Raw genomic sequence first — 19788 nt, 5'->3', positions numbered from 1 at the left:
TACGGAAGAGTCTGGGGCTCACATTATTATAGAGTCCTTGTCTGGTTTATACATTCGATTAGAGTGTTCCGGTAACCATTCAATTTTGTCTGGGGTGGATCAGTGTGACAGCCAAGATCATGTAGTGCCGGTTGGAAAATCTTACCTTGAGGCATGGTTCTGGCACTCACATATGCTGGAACACTGCAGCGTCGTTCCAGCATGTGGTTGCAGGCATGGATCTCGATGCGGTATGCAGTGAAGTGGCGCAGCCCAGAAATGACCAAGGACTCCTTGTGCCACACCTCCTGAGAGAATCTAGGGGGCTCTGTGTTTTCTGGGGTAGACCTCAACGTGGTGTTCGATGCAGGTGGGATTGTGGGTACAGACATGGTACCATTGGCAACCCCAACAAGGTCTCTCCGTTTCCTGGATGGCCTGCACAGGTAACAAAGATATCATACACATATTTGAGTCAATAGAAAATTTACACAAAATATTTCTATTTACAGAGCAGCATATGAATGAATGGTCTGGGTGATGGGGTTGCAGACTTTTCTGAATAGAATGAAGAAACACTTATCGCCCAAAATGTTGAGAATACAGCAAGCACTGCTGTTAAACAGCACATAATCCACTTAATCTATGAAACGGTGTACAACTATTTCTGCACATGATTGATGAGTAACCTACAGTGCACAGTTTCAACTCTCTGTGGGATGGACTCTGCCAGTTATCCTTCAACGGCGGATACAATGAGCAGCATTCAGCTGTTCAATATGCAAGTAACGGCATTGAAAACCTACAAAGCTCTTGCAGCAAGTGCTACCCATCACCCCAAAACATACTTTTACCAGGATAAATTCTACAGAACTGCTAAAGCATGCATGCATGCATTTTCATTGGTAAAATAGCTTATGGCCACACAATAAAATTGGTATGAGAGATTGAAACAGGGTGATCAAAACGAACAAAGGCAAACACCTCATGACTAGAACACAACACTGCAAGTAATATGGACTGAAAGAAATGCTCAAAGTAATTTGCAGACGGCTAGGATATGGGTCGAAAGTAACACTGGTTTATCAAGCAGGTATAGACGGTTCAGTTGTTGAGTGTGAGACATAGGTTCCTCATTATAATGAAAGTAGTCTCTCCTTTCCTCCCACCCATTATCTCTTCTCTCTCCCTCCTCTACTTCCCCTTCCATTATGCACATTGTTTTTTGTATCTGCTTTCTGGTTTAATTCAACTATTATGTAATGCTTGCTGTATATTGTTGGTTCCTCTTGTAAAGCGTTTTGGATTAAAACGCTATATAAATAAAATACAAAAAAACACAATACCTACAACACTACACAGAGAATCGTTTTTTTTTTAAAAAAAAAACAATTACTCAACATAGTGACTACTGTTCTCCTAGTCCATAGTCCCATTTCCGCCATACTGATGGTGGACAGGACCGGAGCCATTTGACCCGCAAACAAGCCAACTTCCCCAGTAAATTTGCAGTATGCACAAGTGTGCCTGCCCACGCTGACTACTCCAACTGCCTCATCCATCAGTTATTACGATGATACCAATTTACGGGGGAGGGAGAGTGGGTGGGTGGAAGTATTGATGAAGGAGACTACGGATAGGGAGTACACTAGTCACTATGGAGAGTAACTGTTTCTTATGACTACATTCCATCCGCTTTCCTCCAGACTAATGGGGGATAGCTCAGGGGCAAACGTTTGTCTTGGGAGCAAGACAACGCAGGGCACCACAGGTTTGAATCCCTATCCCGCGCTTAGAATGCAATGTCTGGTATTAAGCGTGTTATAAAAGAACAATTATAATAATTAATTATAATGGCAAGAAATCGTGTTCTTGGGAGGGGGCAACCCTTACTGTGTAGCGAAGTGTTTGCAAAGGACAGCTTATCCAAAGCTGCCATCAACCCTGGGGCTGGTGTCCAGATTATAGTGCTTACAGAAAGCAGGTGGCCCTGCTATTCAAGTCCCAAGGCACTTAGCATGAGCATGAATGCCCTTAGCAGGCTCACGCTTCTGCATGGAATAACTGTTGGATGCCTTGGACAAGCCACCCGGCGATCGTGGCCTTAGAGCATTGTGCGCCGGGGTCCAGACGGGCAAAATTAACAAAAAGGATGTCCGATAGCTTGATGTGTTTAGTATAATCCAAGTAAAACTTTAGGGCTCTCCTGACAGAGTTGGGAGCAACCTCAGCCGGAGACTCTGGATTTGGAAAGAAGTAGCCAATACCACCACCTGGAACGAGGATAACGCACGTTGGGTAGAAAGACGGGGTGAGGGCGTAAAACAACCTTGTCCTTACGCAAAATAGTGTAGGGCTCGGATTCACACAGATGTGAGAGCTGCCAAAAGAGCCATCATACATGACAAACATTTCTGTTCGGTGTAAGCTATAGGTTCAAAAGATTTGAGTGTTAATGATAGGACAATGTTCAAATCCCAAATCGGCTGAGGTCTCTTGCCAAGGGGATAGAGTCTGGCGAGACCCTCAATGAGTCTGCACACAACCGGGCTTGACCTGGTAAAGAACATGTCCCGTTTGTTGTGCTAGGCCCCAATGGCTGAAAGATAAGATAAGAGTTAACAGATGCTGGAGGCACAAAAGATGTTAGATAAAGGATAAGATGTAGTTCAAAAGACAGGACAACATTTGACATGCTTGTCCAGAGCCTAGTAGCATAACCTGGTCAAGTAGCTCTTTTACTGGGCCCCGGCTAGAAGATTACCTGGCTGCCTATATTATTTCCATATTCTCTGCAGATAACCAGAGATGGCGTAGGTTCAGCTGCTCAGAAACCATCTTGCTAACCTGAGCTATCAGGGGCAGGGGTGGAGTACTCTCCCCGGCTGTGAGGTAAGAGATCATGTGTTGACGGTAGAGGAATTCGGACCTTCCCGCCGGGCTTGCACTAGGTGGGAGAACGATAAAATGGCCTGGCCACAGAGGGGCTATCAGGACGAGAGTGGTGCCCATGCTGGAGGGCACACTTTCAGTATCATGAGGAGAAGAGAGAGTGCAAGAATATCATATAGAGTTCGGATATCCCACTTGATTGAAAGTGCATCTACCCTGGAGGCGAAAAAGGGACATTTGCTGTTCTCAGCCATGGCAAAAAGGTCTACCTGGGGGCAACTCCAGTACCTAAAACTGTGAGCTTGACCTCCCACTCGTGATCCTGAGATGTTCTCCTGTTGAGTACGAATGGCTTTCAGTGAACTCTGATGCTGCATAACTCACTCCCATCTCTTCACTGCCAACAGACATGGGGGAATATTGTTCCTCCCTACTTGTTCAGATAGTACACAAGGGTCAAATTGCCGGGCTGGAGGACAAATCTCTTCCCCCAGATTACTGGCAGATGGTCTCTAAGAGCATTGAATATATAGCCCGAAGCTTGAGGATGTTGATAAGGAGTAAGATCTCTTCTGGGGACCAAAGGATGTGAGTCTTAAGAGGCCCCCAAGATGGCTCCCCAGCGGGGTAGGAATCGGTGGGGACATACTCCTCTGAATCCGGGTTCGGAAAGGAAATTCCATGGGTCAAGTTGGACAGTTTGCTCCACCATGTCAAATCCTGGTCTAGAAGAATGGTATCTGGATATGGTTCAATTGTTTCCCCATGGACTGATTCCAAGAACATGCTAAGGGCAAATGGAGGCACCCCATCTTCAGGCTTGCTAGCGGGACACAAAGTATGCATGCAACCATCAACCATAGCAGTATCTGAAACCACCAAGCAGAGTTAGTCTGCCTCTGCTGAAAATGGTTAAGGACAGCTGAGATATCCAGGATCCTCTGCTAGGATGGAAAAATCCTTGCATTCCCCAAGTCCCACACAATGTCTAGAAAGGCCAGCCTTCTTGATCCAATACAGCTGCTTGGATGCAGAAGGGGCTCGGGCCAGCCAATCATATAGGTATGGATAGACGATGCACAACTGTGTTGATTAGCTTTGTAAATAGTCAAGGGATCAGATCTCAACCCAAAGGGGAGGGCCCTGTACTGAAAATGCCTCCAGCAGATGGAGAACCTCAGTAATCTCTGATGGGGTTCTCAGATAGAAATGCACCTATGAGGTCCTTGGTGCAAAAGTCATCAGCTTGAACTGTTCCCAGGATCTGGGCAGGCGTGACCATCTTGAACCTTTCATTGGGGAGGAAGAGGGTGAAGGTAGAAATGTCTAGTTTTGCACAGAGGATATCTTCTAGGGTACAGAAATAGATGGGAGATGAAGCACTTGTCTCTCTGATCTGGGAGAACCATTTCTATGGCCTTCATGGAGAGGAGAGCTTGTTGACCTGGTTCCATAAGAGGGGTGGAACCCGATGGCGCTCGAGTGTTCGCAAGCACTCTTACCATTTGCTTGGGCGAATCCCTGGGAGCGTGCTGTGGGCCCACAACCCGAATCCAGAGGTCGCCGATGATGGTGCGGAAAGACCACTGACAGAGCGTCTTGCAGGCCGGGTGTATGGCTTGGTGGGCCAGCTGGTGGGTGGGCCTGCAGTGAAGAGCGGTGAGGGCTGGTGCAGCATTATGGGTTAGGTGGAGCCGGGCTACCGTGATCCACTGTGGAGTGACCTGGCGCGGCAGGGCGGAGGGGGAGCGGTGCCCCCGCTGTGTGCCAGGGAAGAAGTGAAGCCCTTGCCGAGGCACTCAGTGGGACCGGCTGAATTGGAATGCTGGGGGAGGAGTACCGCAGCAGGCTATCCGCACCGGTGCAGCATATGTGTTTTCTCACGTCCCATGGCGGCTGAGAGGCTCAGTCAGTGAATTGTGGCTGAGGCTGAATACTGTGGTGAGCAGGGCACAGCGATGAGATTAACAGCCCAGAGGTGTTGAAGTGTCAATCTGGTGGCGCTGTCTGGCGGCACCGGGTGAATACCCATATTGGTTGTTTTTGGGGTTGGGCAGTGCGGGTGAGATGTGGGGGGTTGATAGTGGGGGGATCTGGGAGTGGGGACGAGCGGTTCGGGATTTTTTTTTTTTTTAAATGATTCACGTCTACCCGAGGTGCGATGGTGCACAGTCTAATTGTGCTAGTGCAAAGACAGGGACTGTCCGAGTGTGTTGAGCAGAAATGGCATTTGGTTTTATAGAGTCATGGCTGGCTGAAATATTAGAAGTTGGAAAGTGAGGGGGCTGAACAATCCGTGCAAATCTCGGAAGGCGATTCATTATTGTGAGCGACATGGCATCAAGGTGCTCCTATTGCAAGAGACCCACCTGGTTGGAGAAGCGAATGAGGGGGTGGCTAGGTACTGGGGATTCAGTAGGTACTAAACGTCATATTCCACATATTCGTCTGGGGTCATGACGCTAATACATAAGTCACTTCGATTTCAATTAACAGAGAAGGTCATTGATCCACAGGCTAAGTTTGTTATTGTGTCAAGCAGCTGGGCTCATATCCCAATGACGTTTGTGAATACCTAATGTAGACGACCCAGGGTTCTACAAATTACTCACGTCCTGCTGTTATGAATATATGCATACTAACATTGTTTGGACAGGTGATCTCAACACCACTCTAGAAATGTCAATGGATAGATCTGCTGGGACGACCTGTCCCTCCTCTCAAGCAGCTGAGATGGTGAGTTGGGGATGTAGGATGTTTGGCGGGTGCTTCATCCTGGGGTGAAAAAACATTCATTTTATTCCTTGGTGCATAGCACGTCTTTGCGCCTGGACTATGTTCTTGCTAGCCCGCCTCTGCTGCGTATAACCCTTGACTGCTGTTGCTCCTGAGAACCTGGTCAGATCATTCCTCTGTCTTGTGGTCGCTGGATATGGGAAGGGAAGAGAAGGGGTACCTAGACCTCACTGCCGACTCAAGGCCACGGCCATGTCAGACAGTGGTTCGAAGTGAGGTGGTCAGTATTGTGCATTCATAGTTTCACAACAAGGGATCTGTGCGTACGATGGCCTCTATATGGGAGGCATTCAAGGTAGTCCTCCATGGCGGCTGCATGTCTCTTGAGTTTGGGGTGTTGCGAACAATCAGGTGGCAGCTGCAGGAGGTAGAGGATGAGATCAAGGTTGCTGAGGCCGCAGTGTAGTTGGCGGATGATCCAAAGGCAGAGGCAAGGGTGGGGTTAAAGGAGGCTCTGGATTGATTCAACAATTTAGCTGACCGCAAGGTCAAATATCTGGCACGCTGTGATGCTGGAAATACATCAGGAGGGACAAGGCCTCTGAATCCTTGTCCCTTATTGCCTTATCATGTGTATTCTGACTTGTTTTCCACGCAGGAGTTAATGTGGGACTCCTGGCGGTGCAGATCTTTCTGTATTTGGTTTGGTGAACAGACCCTTGGGATACCCTTATGGCACCCATGGGTTGGAGTACGACCCTGTACTCCTAGTGCATGTTTTGGGCATCCGTGTGTGGCCCACAGAGCAAGGTACCGGCTGGTGGCAGCTCCATGCTGAATCGACAGGTGCCCTGAGCGTCCTCCATTTTGGGATGCCCAGGCCCTGTCATTGGAATCTGTGGATTCCTGATAGGAAACAAGATGGCCCCTGTGGCGTCTTGCTTTCTATCGCCTGTTACCTTACTTTTCCCGAAGTCCTGGGAAGCCCTGACTCTATCTCTTCCCCCCGACTGGCTGTTGGGTGGAAGTTCCATATATGGTGTTGTGGGGAAGTCCAGGCCAGACTGGCTGGAGCCTTCCCAATGACTATGTTGTGGGTACGCCCGTGAGGTGGGACCTGGGTGAATGGAGTGTGTGACGAATACGCATTCTGTGTTATGGGTGTCTAGTATCTGGTGTTTAACTCAATGACAGACAGCCCTGCCCGAAACTGGTATGAATGCAGTGTGTAGTGCAGAATGGCAGAGTGCTTGTCCGAATCCACATTCTGTGTTGTGAGTGTCTGGATGGAGAAGAATGGCCTGAATGCACTGTGCGCCTTATTGGCTGCCTGACTGCCCGAATGCCCTTCTAAGTGATTGGTTGCCTGAGTGTGACCCAGCCGAGTGAATGGGAGAACAACAGTATATCTGGGGGCCTCTCACTGCTAGAAATCGTTCAGAAACTGAAGTTGAAACTGATGCTAAACCTTGAAGGCCACTGGAAGAAGAACGGCTGCTGCTGTCCTTCGCTAATCTGAAAATTGTTGTGCCTTCAAGGAACTGATCCAATAGAGGACCTGGCTAGGAGACCTTTTCCAGAGCTATGAGGGACCATAATACACCAGCTGATTTTTGCCAAAGCTCCTTGGCAGAACGACCTACGAAAGGCTGCCGACCGGAAAAGGGGACCACCGAGGAGAATGGAGAGAAGCACCGGACAGCTGTCCACCGTCGACGACTGCTGCCGCCGAGCCGCCGTGCTCCATTGCCTAAGAACATTTGATCCAAGGACTCCCTTGCCCATCACCGTCGACCGCTTTCGTCCTGTCGGGAGAAAGTTAAGGTCGTCGATGACTAAGAAGATTCCGCCGGTGGGTTTCCGTCACCCGAAGACTTCAGAGACACTGACAAAGCTACCGAAGCCAGCGGTGGTCACGTCCCGTTCACTGAAGACAGACGCCGTCGACTCAACGCCCTTACTGGGACAAAGTTCTTCACTAACTCTTTGCGGCAACGAACATTCGTCATTGAGGTGCACCGCACGCTTCCTCTTCACAGGACGTTCACGAGCGTTTGTCAACGAGCACCGCGAAGATCGAAGCTGCTCCTTCAACGACCACCGTTCACCTTTTTCTTCATCTCGGAAGTTCGACGACGCATGGCTCCCGCTTCAAAGGGAGCACACTCAAAAAGAGCCTGTCGATTCCCCGATGAAGAACTCTACAACACAAGGTACATTTGGGTTGCAGAACTATAGAGGAAGATGAGACTTTAATAGACAATATATGGACTTGACTTGTAGTGCATCTTCATTTACAGGTTGCCCAGGTGGGAGGATCCTCCTACAGAACTGTGCTTTGGAGTAGGCGCCCAGTATTCGGCCAATTGTCTAACCAACTTTCCTTCCTCCTAAATCTATGGTTGATATCGTTTTGCTGTGTTGATTCGTATGCTATTTGAACTGAGTACAGTTGATGCATTTTAATGGAATCAGAGTAATAGTGGTACCACCTAGAACTGTATATATTTACCATTTTAGAATTGTCGGAGCACAATGTGTATGGTCGTGATTGTGTATATAACCTCGAAACCTTATTTATATAAAGATGGTTTTAACTAAATACAGTTTGGGGACTACACGGTACTTAAGAACCAGTCCGCATCACCTCCTGAGAGCTGAAGCCTTTGATTCCTCGACTTCGCTACCGCATAGAGAATCTTGGCTGGGATCCTCTGTGCCTCTCCACTGCCGTATAGAGAGCAGGAGGACAAACATCCCCCTCTGGTCTTCACACATGCCCGATCACGACATGTTGATTTAGAGAGGAGGGTAGGCCAGGCCAACTACTAGCGGCAAGGATGAGGGAGGAGCCTCCGATATTGCGGCAATCCGCAGACCGAACGGGCGTGTGGTAGTGGGGTCGGATGCTATCTTTGACGCTTCTTAGGCATATGTTGTGCAGGTGTGCGAGATGCAGGGACCCACTGCCTCATGTGACCTAGCTGAACATTTGGAGGCAGCATCACTACTGAGGTTCACCCCACCGGCGGCCGATGTGCTGGCTAAGCCAATTATGCTAGAGGACAGCCTGGCGGCTGCCCGTTCGCTTCCTGCAGCTAAGGCTCCTGGGTGTGATGGCATAACGGAAGAATCTTATAAGGAACTGGGGCCGGAGGTCGCTAAATATATGGTGGAAGTTTGGGAGGGAGCATTGGGTTTGGGGCACGTGCCCCCTACGATGCACAAGGCTGTGGTGACTAATTCTAAAAGACAGGAAGGACCTCTTGGAGTGCGCCTCGTATCGCCCAAAATCTCTTATTAATTTAGATACCGAGACCTTTGCTAAGGTCGTGGCAGACAGACTGCTTCTGTTCATCTTGGATTTGATTCACCCAGGTTTATTCCGGGGATATCAACCCCATTGAACCTCTGCCGGCTGCTCGTTATATTAGCGCAAATAGATCCTAAAGTGCAAGCGGTCGCTGCTTTACTTGATGTGGAGAAGGCGTTTGACTCCATTAAATATGACCTTTTTGCGGTATTGTAAGTGGTGGGGGTTCCGGCACCCTTTCTTGCAGCGGTGTGACTTCTGTATACCAGCGCAACAGCTAAGATTGGCTTGTTTGGTAAACATTCTGTCTGAGGCCTTCGACTTGGGCCGTGGCACTAAACAGGGGTGTTCGCTGTCTCTTGTACTCTCTCCACTGGCGATAGAACCTATGGCGGCTAGGGTACGGAAGTTCCATCAGGGTCGTGGCTTAGCGATGGGGTGTTGGGGGGGGGGTGAGGATTAGTCAATGAGCTGGTGTCTTCATATGCAGATGATGCGATTTTATATTTCAAAGAACCGGGGGGTAAACCTGCATCCTTCATTGCAAGAAGTCACCAATTTTGCCCGATGTTCGGGTCTCTGTGTGAACTGGTCCAAATCCATTTTGTTTCCGCTGAATGAGGTTACGGTCTGGCCAGCTGACCCTTAGCGACTTTTCTCCTGGCTCAATGCCCAGATGCTGGGGTGGAGGAATTGGCACCTACAGAATGGAGGGCGATACTACCATTCTCAGTGTTTTTGGTTTGAAATGTAATATGTACCTTACCAACGGCAACCATACTGCCTGACTGTGCCTATAATTATGCATTGTTGTAATACTTGCTTTTGTGAGATGTGAATCTTTATTAATAAATAAATATAAAAAAAGGAGGGGTGGGCTCCATCTAGATAAGATGGGGAAGAGGAGGAAGTGTGGAGAGGAACTGTGAGTAGGTAGCCCTTCGAGAATATGTGCAGCCTCCAAGGGCCCTCGGAAATGTTCTGCCAGTGTGCAAAGTACAGGGAAGCATGCAGAAGACTGCTGGTGTGGGGACCTGGTTTGTCACGTCATTGCTTCTTTGGTTCTGCTGAAGCTACAGAGGATGATCCAGTAAAGAAGCCCTTTGAGGAGGGGCATAGTTGCTTCCTTCTATGGCCCCTGGGTGACATGTTGGGTTTCTGGCTTTCCTATCCAGGTAGCCATGAAACCCACCCAATAACCTCAGTCTGGCATACTTAGAGAAAACAGACTTCTGAAACGGCTTGTGGATCGGTTTGGGTAGGATCGCTAGAGTGTATGGGTAAACATCTTCTTGCTTAGCTCCTCATTTGTGGACAAATGCTATACTTGAACCTCTTGTGAGACCTGGTAGCATGCATCCACGCTACTCTGCGCATGTCATCCCCCAGCCACATGCCTCTATTTGAGATATCAATGTGGTGTACAAGGCCTCAAGGAAGTCCTGAGTGATGTGTTTGGTCTCTATCATGTGTGACAAAGTCACCTTCTGGGACCACCGTCTAGTGACCATAAGTCAAGGGACGCAGGGAACCAGGCACTCAGATAAACCAGTATTGGAAAAATACAATTCCCACAATGCCCGAGAGATCAAGCAAACCCCAAAACTGATTTGGGAAGCAGTTTCAGGGGCTAGGGAGACATTAAGCCTGTAGAAAATCCCAGTCCTGTCACTGAAGACAGGCAAGGTACCAGAAAGCTGGTCACAGGACTCAAAGATCGAAACCAAAAAGACAAAACCACATCAGAGGCACTACCTCTCACACAATGCTCTTCATCCCTAATTAATAAACCTGTGACAGATCAAGGACGTTAAACTCCCTTCTAGGGGGCGGAAGTCATAGTGCAACCTTTGAAAGCCAGGGAGACCGTGGGGGAAACCTAAACACTACTGGAGGATCCTTAGCCCACTTGCGTGCCCAACAGCAGTCCAGCATGCAGTCTGTCACACAAGCTGCTTCCTCAGCTTCTCCCTGTATACAGAATTTTTAAAAGGTCCACCAGAGTCAGCCCAACCCTCCATGCCTCAATCTAAATACCAGGAATTGAGAGAGACTAGCCAATCCCAACCCTCGCACCATTTAAGTTCACAGCTATCAGCTCTAATTCCAATTAGGGAGAAGGGGAGCAGTGCTATATAAGCCCAGCAGCCCAGTCTAGTGTGGTTTTTGACAGGAACAGGCAGCTCCTGTTTGGAGAAGGTTGGAAAAGAAAGATTGATGCAGCAGAGCGATACCTTAGAGATTTTGAAGACTGGAGACCGGAGTTTGCATGAGAAAGGAGCTGCAGAAGAGGGAGCAGGAGAGCGGAAGAGATGATCCTTATCAAAGTGAAGAAAGTGGTGAGATTTTAAGGTCAGAAAAAGGGGGAAGAGAGGGCTGAAACAAACCCAGGAGGGACTTGTAAGCCAGTGCCAGAAACAGAATAAAGAAATGGTGAAGCAAACCCAAATGTGCATTGTAGGCCTGTACTCGAAATAGAATCCACTCTGGGTTTTCCTTCTGTCCTCTAAGTCAATATTGGTAACAGAGTAAAATAGGGAAGAAGCAAACGCAGTCCAGGGCTGGAAATCAGTACTAGAAACAGGACAGATAGGCAGAAGGGGAAACCCAGGAGTGGAGTTAAAGAGGGAAGTAGAAATAACAGAAAAGGGGGAAGGAAAACTAGGGAGTGGAGTTGAAGAGGGATATAGAAACAATACAAAAGGAGGAAATAAAAAGTGGAGTCGAAGAATGGAATAATATTAGAAGGTTGGCGAGAGAAAGTAGTAGGCGTACGTGAAATTGAGGAAACGCAGTAACAACTTCAGGTGATCCTAGTGAAGGGGATGGCTTAGGGGTGGATGAGCTTTGGAAGAGAAAGAATAAAACCATAAAGAAAATAGGTCACCTTTTTTAGTAAAACAATGAAAGGAGGGGCAAGGAGCCAGAGACTGAGTAGTTATTTAGAAGTAGGAGGTTCCCGAGGGCAAGGTCAGGCTCTAGGTAGGTTTACTAGGGGGGAGGAGGCTTCAGCGCGGGTCAGGGAGCCTAGTGACAGTATTGAGAGATGCTGGAAAGAATCAAAGCAAGAAAGAAAGTTAGAACAGAGTAGTCATTTTGCCTCTCTCCTTGCTGACCCCAACAAGACCCCTTAATTACCCCAAAAAGATCCAACAGAACATTGATGACTGGTTTAATCTTGGGGTACGGGTCCCCAGAAACCCTGTAACTAGACTTAGAGGGGCAGAATGCTGATGTGCAATATATTAGATGGAAGGGAGTGAAGTAACTCCTCTGAGACTTTGGAGCAACGGCGGCAGCTTGACATCTTGAACTCCCATCCTGACACTGGGAAAACCATTGCAATAGACACTGGAAGAAATAGACACTGGGGCTCATTCTGAGCCTGTCTGTCTGGAAACAATGGTGCCGGTAAACTTACCGGCACTTGTTTACAGCCCGGCATATTACAGGTCTGCATGCGGGAGCCGCTGTGCCCGACAGGTCGGACCCTGCCGGGCACATCAGTCACAGTATGCAGACCGTCACGGAAGCACCGGCACCAAAGGTGCCGGTGCTTCTGTGTTACCCATTCCCATAGAGTCCTCTGAGACTATGGGAATGGGGAAGGAGCAACGTTTGGGGAATTACAATTTACTGGTGCCTGACTTTTCGGCCCGCGAGGGTTGCAATCCCACGGTGTACATCAGTCACAGTATGCAGACCGAAGGTGCCGGTGCTTCTGTGTTCCCCATTCCCATAGAGTCCTCTGAGACTCTATGGGAATGGGGAAGGAGCAACGTTTGGGGAATTACAATTTACTGGTGCCTGACTTTTCGGCCCGCGAGGGTTGCAATCCCACGGTGTACATCAGTCACAGTATGCAGACCGAAGGTGCCGGTGCTTCTGTGTTCCCCATTCCCATAGAGTCCTCTGAGACTCTATGGGAATGGGGAAGGAGCAGCATTTGGGGAATTACAATTTACTGGTCCCCGACTTTTCGGCCCGCCAGGGTTGTAATCCCACAGTGTTACTGGGAAGTCAGGCTCCGGGAAATATTCACGGGTCCGGCGACAACCTGCTGGTAGTACCAGCATGGTTACCACCGGATCTGTAATGAGGCTCATTGTTATATTACTTTCATTGAGAAAGATCTTGTCTGTATTTCAGTTGGCCCTCCCCTTCCCAATTGCTCGATGAACTAGAGGCAGAGGCGGGAAGGCTCTCAGCCCCCCTCTGGAGGCATACCGAGGAAGCTTCTTGTTTACCACCGTAGCGAAGAGGTCCACCTCTGGTGTGCCCCAACGCAAGAAAATCCATGAGAGGATCTCCGCCTTCAACTCCCACTCGTAGCTGACCACTGTCCGCCTGCTGAGGGCATCCGCTGTGACATTCAGCTGGCCCGGGATGTGCACCGCAAGCAGCCAGACGCCATGAAGCATGGCCCACTCCTATATCTGGATGGACAGATCAACCAAAGGTGCCCACCCCGCAGGCAACAGAAAATTGTGTGGAAGGGTTATCCGAGCATTCTGGTCATAAACTGACCGATAAGGATGCGCACAAGGCCGAGAAACCAGCCCTACACCCGAGGCCGATGGCACAACTGTAGGGGTAGCGTTCAAAATGGCTGCCACGGTCGTGGCGGGAACGGGCGCCATTTTGTCATCACCTGAGGGGAACGTGAGGAAGTGAAGCAGGGGTCCCAGTCGATGGATCAGGGGTCTTAACTTTAGCCTTAACATAAGGAACCTTGGCAGAGCCGGTACTATGAGACCTGGAATGTTTCTGCGACATACCAACCGCCAAATTAGCCTTCTCAGGAAGGACTTTGGCGCTGCCGGTAAAAGAAGAATTTCCCTTCTTTGCCCCCTCAACAGATCTGGTGTCGCTGCAAGAGCAGGAACGGTGAGAAACAACCTTCACCGATAAGGCCTTGCCAGACCCTCAGAAATGTTGGTAGCTTTAGCCTCTGTATGAGGGACCTCGGACCCAGGTCCGGTAACAGCCTTACTCGCACGGGCCTCGAACATCCGTTCGGTAGCACCAAGCCCCACCAAGGCCTCGGGGCGCACCCCGGCATAAGAGCCAGTCGTCCAAATACAAACACTCATGGATACCCTGGAGACGAAGTTAGACCGCAATCACCGACATCTTCGTGAAGACACGCGGCGCCGAGCTGAGGTCAAAAGGAAGCACTCGAAACTGGAAGTGCTCCTCTCCCAAAGAGAAGCGGAGATATCTCCTTTGTGGGTTCCAAATCAGGATATGCATGTACGCGTCCTGAAGATCCACAACGCTGAGCCAATCGCCCATCTGCAAGGAGGAGCGTATCTGGCTGGGCGTGATCATCTTGAATTTCTCTTGGGGTAGGAAAAGATTGAACTGGGAAAGGTCTAGGATGGTGCGCAGGCCAGGCTGGTTGGGTTTGGGCACCGTAAACAGCCGGGAGTAAAAGCCCTCCCCTCGCTCCCCAAGGGGAACGGGTTCCACAGCTCTGAGGTGCAGAAGTTTCTGAACCTCAGCCTTGAGGGAGGGTGAGCCCGACAGCTGAAAAGGAGGGTTGAGGGGTGGGGTAGGGGGTAAAGGTAAGCGGAAGCCCGCTCGAGCGGCTGACAAGACCCATCTGTCTTCTGTGATGGCCTGCCACGCCTCCCAATGAGACGCAACGCGTCCTCCCACCGGGGTCTCGTGCGAGCGCGGAAAACCCTCATTTGGCAGGCTTATCGGTGGCGGTGCCACCTGAACCAGAGGAGGAGGCAGAGGAGCGGGAGAGAAACCGCGTACGCTGTTGTCTACGGCGGTTATTCCCCGCAGGAGTATCCACCATGCGAGATTTGCGGTCGAGGAAGCCCCTAAAACCAGAGGAAGGTCGACCTTGCGACAACGGCCTTTGAGACTTGAAGGGAGCTTTAACCGTCTGAGTGCCATCTTTGGTTTTGGTGAGCTCTACATCAGTAGAAGAGTGAAAAAGCTCCTTACCATCAAATGGAAGGTCCAGAACCTTGTCTTGCACCTCCTTCGAGAACTTAGTGGCATGCAGCCACGCTTGCCGCGAGGTATCAACCCCAAGCATCAGACCCCGAGCCGAGGTGTCTACGTGATGAGCCGCAGCCTCCAGGAGATCCTGGGCCAAGACCCTGGCATCGGAAAGGCCTCCTCTGAAATCCTCCAACTTCTAGACCAGAATGTGCTCCTCAAACTCCGACAGACCTCTCCACATCCGCATGTTAGCTCCCGCCAAAATCAATTCTGCATTGGCCTGCCTGAGCTGTAAGGCCAAATTGGCAAAGATTTTCCTCCCTAGGGAGTCCAGGAGCTTGTCCTCCTTTCCCAAGACCTGAGTAGCCGTCGCGGAGGAGGATGCTGCAGGCCTGGATTGCAACGTAGCCGCAGCCACCACTGTGGAGGAGGGAGGCGGACAAGACGACAATGCCACTTCTTCCGAAGAATGCAGCCTGTACCTCGCGTCAATCTTTTTATTTACAAAATGTCCCGAGTGTGGCTTTTCCCAAACTCTTCGGACCTCGGCCAGAACGTCCTTCTGCAAGAACAGGCCGGTACGCTCCAAAGGAGACAAGGTGAACGCCCCAGAAAGCACGCCCTCCTGCGGAGCAGGTGTCTCGGGCACCGGAACATCTAAGAAACTCATCATGTCCAGCACCCGGTCATGGAAAGCTCTGATAGAGCGGGGAAGGTCCTCATTGTCCTGATCGCCTTGAGGGTCATCTGACAGGTCAGGATCCTGCTGAGCCGTGTCAGGCACTGCCTTGTCCACTGGGGACAATGGTGGCACAGGCGGAAGCGCAGGGGGAGGCACCACGGGAAAGGAAGGCGCCAGCGGGACCGCCGTCGGAACAGGTGGAGCCAGAGGCGTGGGTGCTTGAAAAGCCCTTTGAAATATTCCCTCATGGGGTCGGTGCGCATAAGCACTTGAAATTTACCGAAAAAAGCATCCTCAGGAGATTGTTTCGGAACCTGAGGAGGCCTCTCATGAGGTGGACAAATCCAGGGATGTAACGGGAAAGGGTGCCAAACCGGCCCCTCCACCGACGAATCCACATAAATCAAGGGATCCGCCCCCGCGGGCAACGGAACATTGTGCGGAAGAGGCATCCGGGCGTTCCAATCATAAACCGGCCGGTAAGGATGTGCACAAGGGATGTTAGGTTCACCCGAAGGACTGAACCCTACACCAGGGGCCGATGGCGTAGTTGTAGGGGTAGTACCTAAAATGGCCGCCGTGGTCGTGGCGGGAACGGCCGCCATTTTGTCCTCATCGGAGGGGAACTGCGGCACGTGAGGAAGTGAGGCAGGGGTCCCCCGTCGATGGGTCAGGGGTCTTAATTTTAGCCTTAACGTAAGGAACCTCGGCAGAGCCGGTACTATGAGGCCTGGAATGCTTCTGCAACATACCAACTGCCAACTGAGCCTTCGACGGAAGGGCCTCGGCACTGCCGGTAAAAGAAACTTTCTTCTTTGCCCCCCCTCAACAGATCTGGTGTCACCACAAGAGCGGGAACGGTGCGCTGTCACCGACAGGGCCTTGCCCGGCCCCTCAGAACTGTTGGTATCCTTAGCCTCTGTACGAGGGACCTCGGACCTAGGCCCGGTAGAAGCCTTATCGGCACTGGCCTCAAACATCTGTTCGGTAACCTCAAGCCAGCCAAGACCTCGGGGCGCACCTCGGTTTTGTTTTTGAGGGAAGCCGAAAGAGCGGCCTCAGAGCAAGCTCCGGTACCCCACGACTCAGTAGAACTGGGTCTAAAAACAGCCCCCACAGGAGGGGCCTCGGAGCGTACTCCAGTGGACACAGGCCCCCTTACGGAGACCCTCGGAGAAAACTCTGGTAGAATGATTAGGCCCGACAGGCACCTCAGGGCGAACCCCGGTAACAGAGCGATCAACGCCCCTCCCGGCTCGAGAGGAATCCGGAAAGATATCCCCCGGCCGGGGTGCTCTGAAAAGTAAAGACCTTACTGGGCGTTTTTTCTTCTCGTCGATGAACACCTGAAAATGTGAAGGAGGAATCCCAACCGACGCTGAAGTGCCCGGACCGAAGGGGAGTCACAGTAAAAACAGGAGTCCCAACGGTGTTCCGGACCCAAACACTCTAAACAAAGAGGATCGGGATCCACCCTCGCGAAGCGACGGTGACACGGTGAACAGTCTGGAAAATCTAGTTTAAAAGACAGACAAACTAGTAAACGAACACTAGCGAGAGCCAGAGAGGGGAAAAAGGGAAGAAAGTCTTCCGAGGATGCAAGTGCGTCCGGCCCTGATCGTGCGGAGAAAAGGACTGATGGGCGATGCGCGGGGCGGAGCCAAGGTGGGCGGGGTTACTGCCGCATGCCGGGCCCCGCGCAGGAAAGAGAGGATGGACACATTTTTGAAAAAAATGTGGATGCTTTTTTACAAAGTGCTCCAGACCCGTCCCATAGGACGGAGAGATGTCCCATAAGTATGGAGGAAAGGGGACGGGACGAGTAAAGTCTTTTCCACGGCTCCTGTTGCCAAAGTTTCACACATTTTCGCAGTGAGAGGCAAGTTCTCTCGGCCGGGTTTTCACAGTACCTTAGATTGAAGAAAAAGATGCAGCTGAAGACTTCTGTTCCTGGCAGTTCCTGCAGATCTCATTGTTCCTGAGCCTCAGTCGTGGGGACAAGAGGGAGGACGTTGGGGGACTCCTGCACTGCACAGGGACTGGTCACAAAGCTGGCAAGTCTCTGATTCCGTGAGCTGTCTTCCAAGCACACAAACTGGTGTCCTTCCCCCTGGCTATTCGGTTTCCATCAGCACTCTGAGGAAAATACAACCACCTCTGAGAATGGTGTTCAGGTGGCTTACGAGTTGATTGGTCCCACCAACTCAAAGGAAGAAGTCGCCCTTGAAGAGCTTCTCTGTCGAGATGAACATGGCGATTCGAACCTGTGGCAGGGCTTCACCGGGCAAACCAATGGTCCCGGATTTGCAGCAGCCGTCCTCTTCCAGCTCGTCTTTGGTTCTTTCATTCCAGTGGTCGACTCTGCCTTCCTGTCACGCTCACCTGATTCCCACGGAGGCGCAGGTCTGGCTTCGAGTGCTGATGCTTCTTCTATGGTTAAGCGCAGGACTCTGAAGATGGACTCACTGGCTCGCAGGAATATTCCCCTGTGCGTGAAAAGGGAGCATTACCTACTGACGGAATAATGCTCAAGCCTCCCACTCCCTTCCAACCCTCCACGATACCCTTCCTCGATTCCCCGTGAAGTCTCACCTTAGGGTCTGGAAGGATGAGTTCTTCATCCTACTTCTGATGCAGGGGCGCGTTGAAACCCAGTTACTTCACTGGATTGAGGTTTGATGGGAGTTCAAATAAGCTTGACTATTCAGGTAAGGCGCTGTAAGAGTTCTGTAGCAAGTTCAAAAGTTCAAGCTTAATAATAATGTTCATTGTCTTATTGCTGCAAGCGCTAACGCTTATGTCTTTTTCCCCTTAGGGGCCGGGGTTCGGAATGCCGGAGATATGGCGCCGACCCGAAGTGAAATGTGCAGTTCCAGTAAATAACAGGTAAGTTCTGGATGAGCGTTCGGGTAATGTCTTTGCATTCGCTCATTCAATGTCTTTGTCTTTTTTCCCCATAGGGGCCGGGGTCCGGAATGCCAGGAAGCGACAGGACCCGAAATGAAATGGGAATGACCCAACAGGTAAGTCTTAGAAGGAAACTGAGCTTTTCCTATTCCCTTCCTTCTCTCACCTTGTGTTCTTGTCTTTTTCTCTCTAGGCTCTGGGAAGTGGCTGCGGATCCGGATGATCGCTGCTGAAGATGGAGGTGCCCAGGAAAGGTGAGTGAAATGCAGCGCTGTAGCGATCGAAACAAAATGCTTTTAAAATGATGTCTTCCCTTTCAGGATCGTCGGTGTGAAGTCTCCGTGATGCAGCTTTAGCAGGTAAGGTCTTCTTTCTCTCCAATTCTCTCTTAGCAGGTGACCCAGGGTGCTGACAGGCGTGGCTGAAGTCCAGATGCAGGAGCTGACACGGTGAGCATCCAGCTGCGAGGAGCAGAACAACGAGAAGCGTGAGTTGCTGATCGGGTGTGGTTTAAATAGCTTTGGAAGAAGTTCCAGGTATGTATCCTTCCACCGATCAGGTATGTATCCTTCCCCGACCACACCCAGGGGAAAGTAGTTCCACAGGTAAAGTAGTTCCATTCAGGCCTCAAGAGGGCCTGGATGTAGCAGCATGGTCTGCATCAGGTAAGTGCACCTTAAAACACTTGAACACATGTCTAGCTTTATGAGCCTGGCGCCTAAGGCGCCAGGACAGGGGTCCAACATGAGCCTGGCGCCTAAGGCGCCAGGACTGTGTCCAAAGAGCCCCAGCTTGGGCCCGCTGGCACTTCCCTGGGGGAAATGATGCTTGCCTCTGGGGTTGCTGGGTCAGACCTGGCTCCTTGGAGGTAGGCATCATGACACTTCCAAGCCAAGAGACTTGCCTTTTAAACAGTTTTTCCCATTCATTCCAGCCTATCTGACACTCACCCAGCAGGGTGGTGTACTTACCGGACAGTCATCCAGCCAATCACGCCAGAGTGCATTTGGGTCTCCTAGAAGACTAAGCACAGGGAGTTCCGGACACCTCCCTCACTTCCTGCCCACCGCAGACACTCAGGCGCCAGAGGCGGTCTTCAGTCCTGAAGCCTGCCAAAGGCGTAGGAACAAAGGGACCAAACCTGGTTTGGCGCGCAGAGACAAACTCTAGAAGGACCTTTCTAAAAAGAAATAGTGAAAAAAGAAGACCGGGACCCATTTAAACAAAGGAGGCTCAGGCACCATCTTCAAAAACATGGCTCCCGCGGTTTAACGCTACCAGTGTTTGCCGTCAGGAAAAATCATGGTAGTTCATTGTA

At 50.6% G+C, this 19788-nt stretch overlaps 1 protein-coding gene across 1 annotated transcript in view; it reads right to left on the bottom strand.

The window, feature by feature from the left end:
- Positions 1-19788, bottom strand: part of INSR (insulin receptor) — a 1116918-nt gene that overhangs the window by 249787 nt on the left and 847343 nt on the right. Inside the window, exon 11 of the mRNA XM_069649227.1 lies at positions 146-417. Within this exon, the coding sequence (XP_069505328.1) occupies positions 146-417 (272 nt within the window). The remainder of the gene's footprint in view (positions 1-145; positions 418-19788) is intronic.

The sequence above is a fragment of the Ambystoma mexicanum genome, chromosome 1p (assembly GCF_040938575.1).
Source record: "Ambystoma mexicanum isolate Mex_15411 chromosome 1p, UKY_AmexF1_1, whole genome shotgun sequence".
In the NCBI taxonomy this organism is placed as follows: domain Eukaryota; kingdom Metazoa; phylum Chordata; class Amphibia; order Caudata; family Ambystomatidae; genus Ambystoma; species Ambystoma mexicanum.
This window is presented reverse-complemented; position numbering and strand designations above follow the sequence as displayed.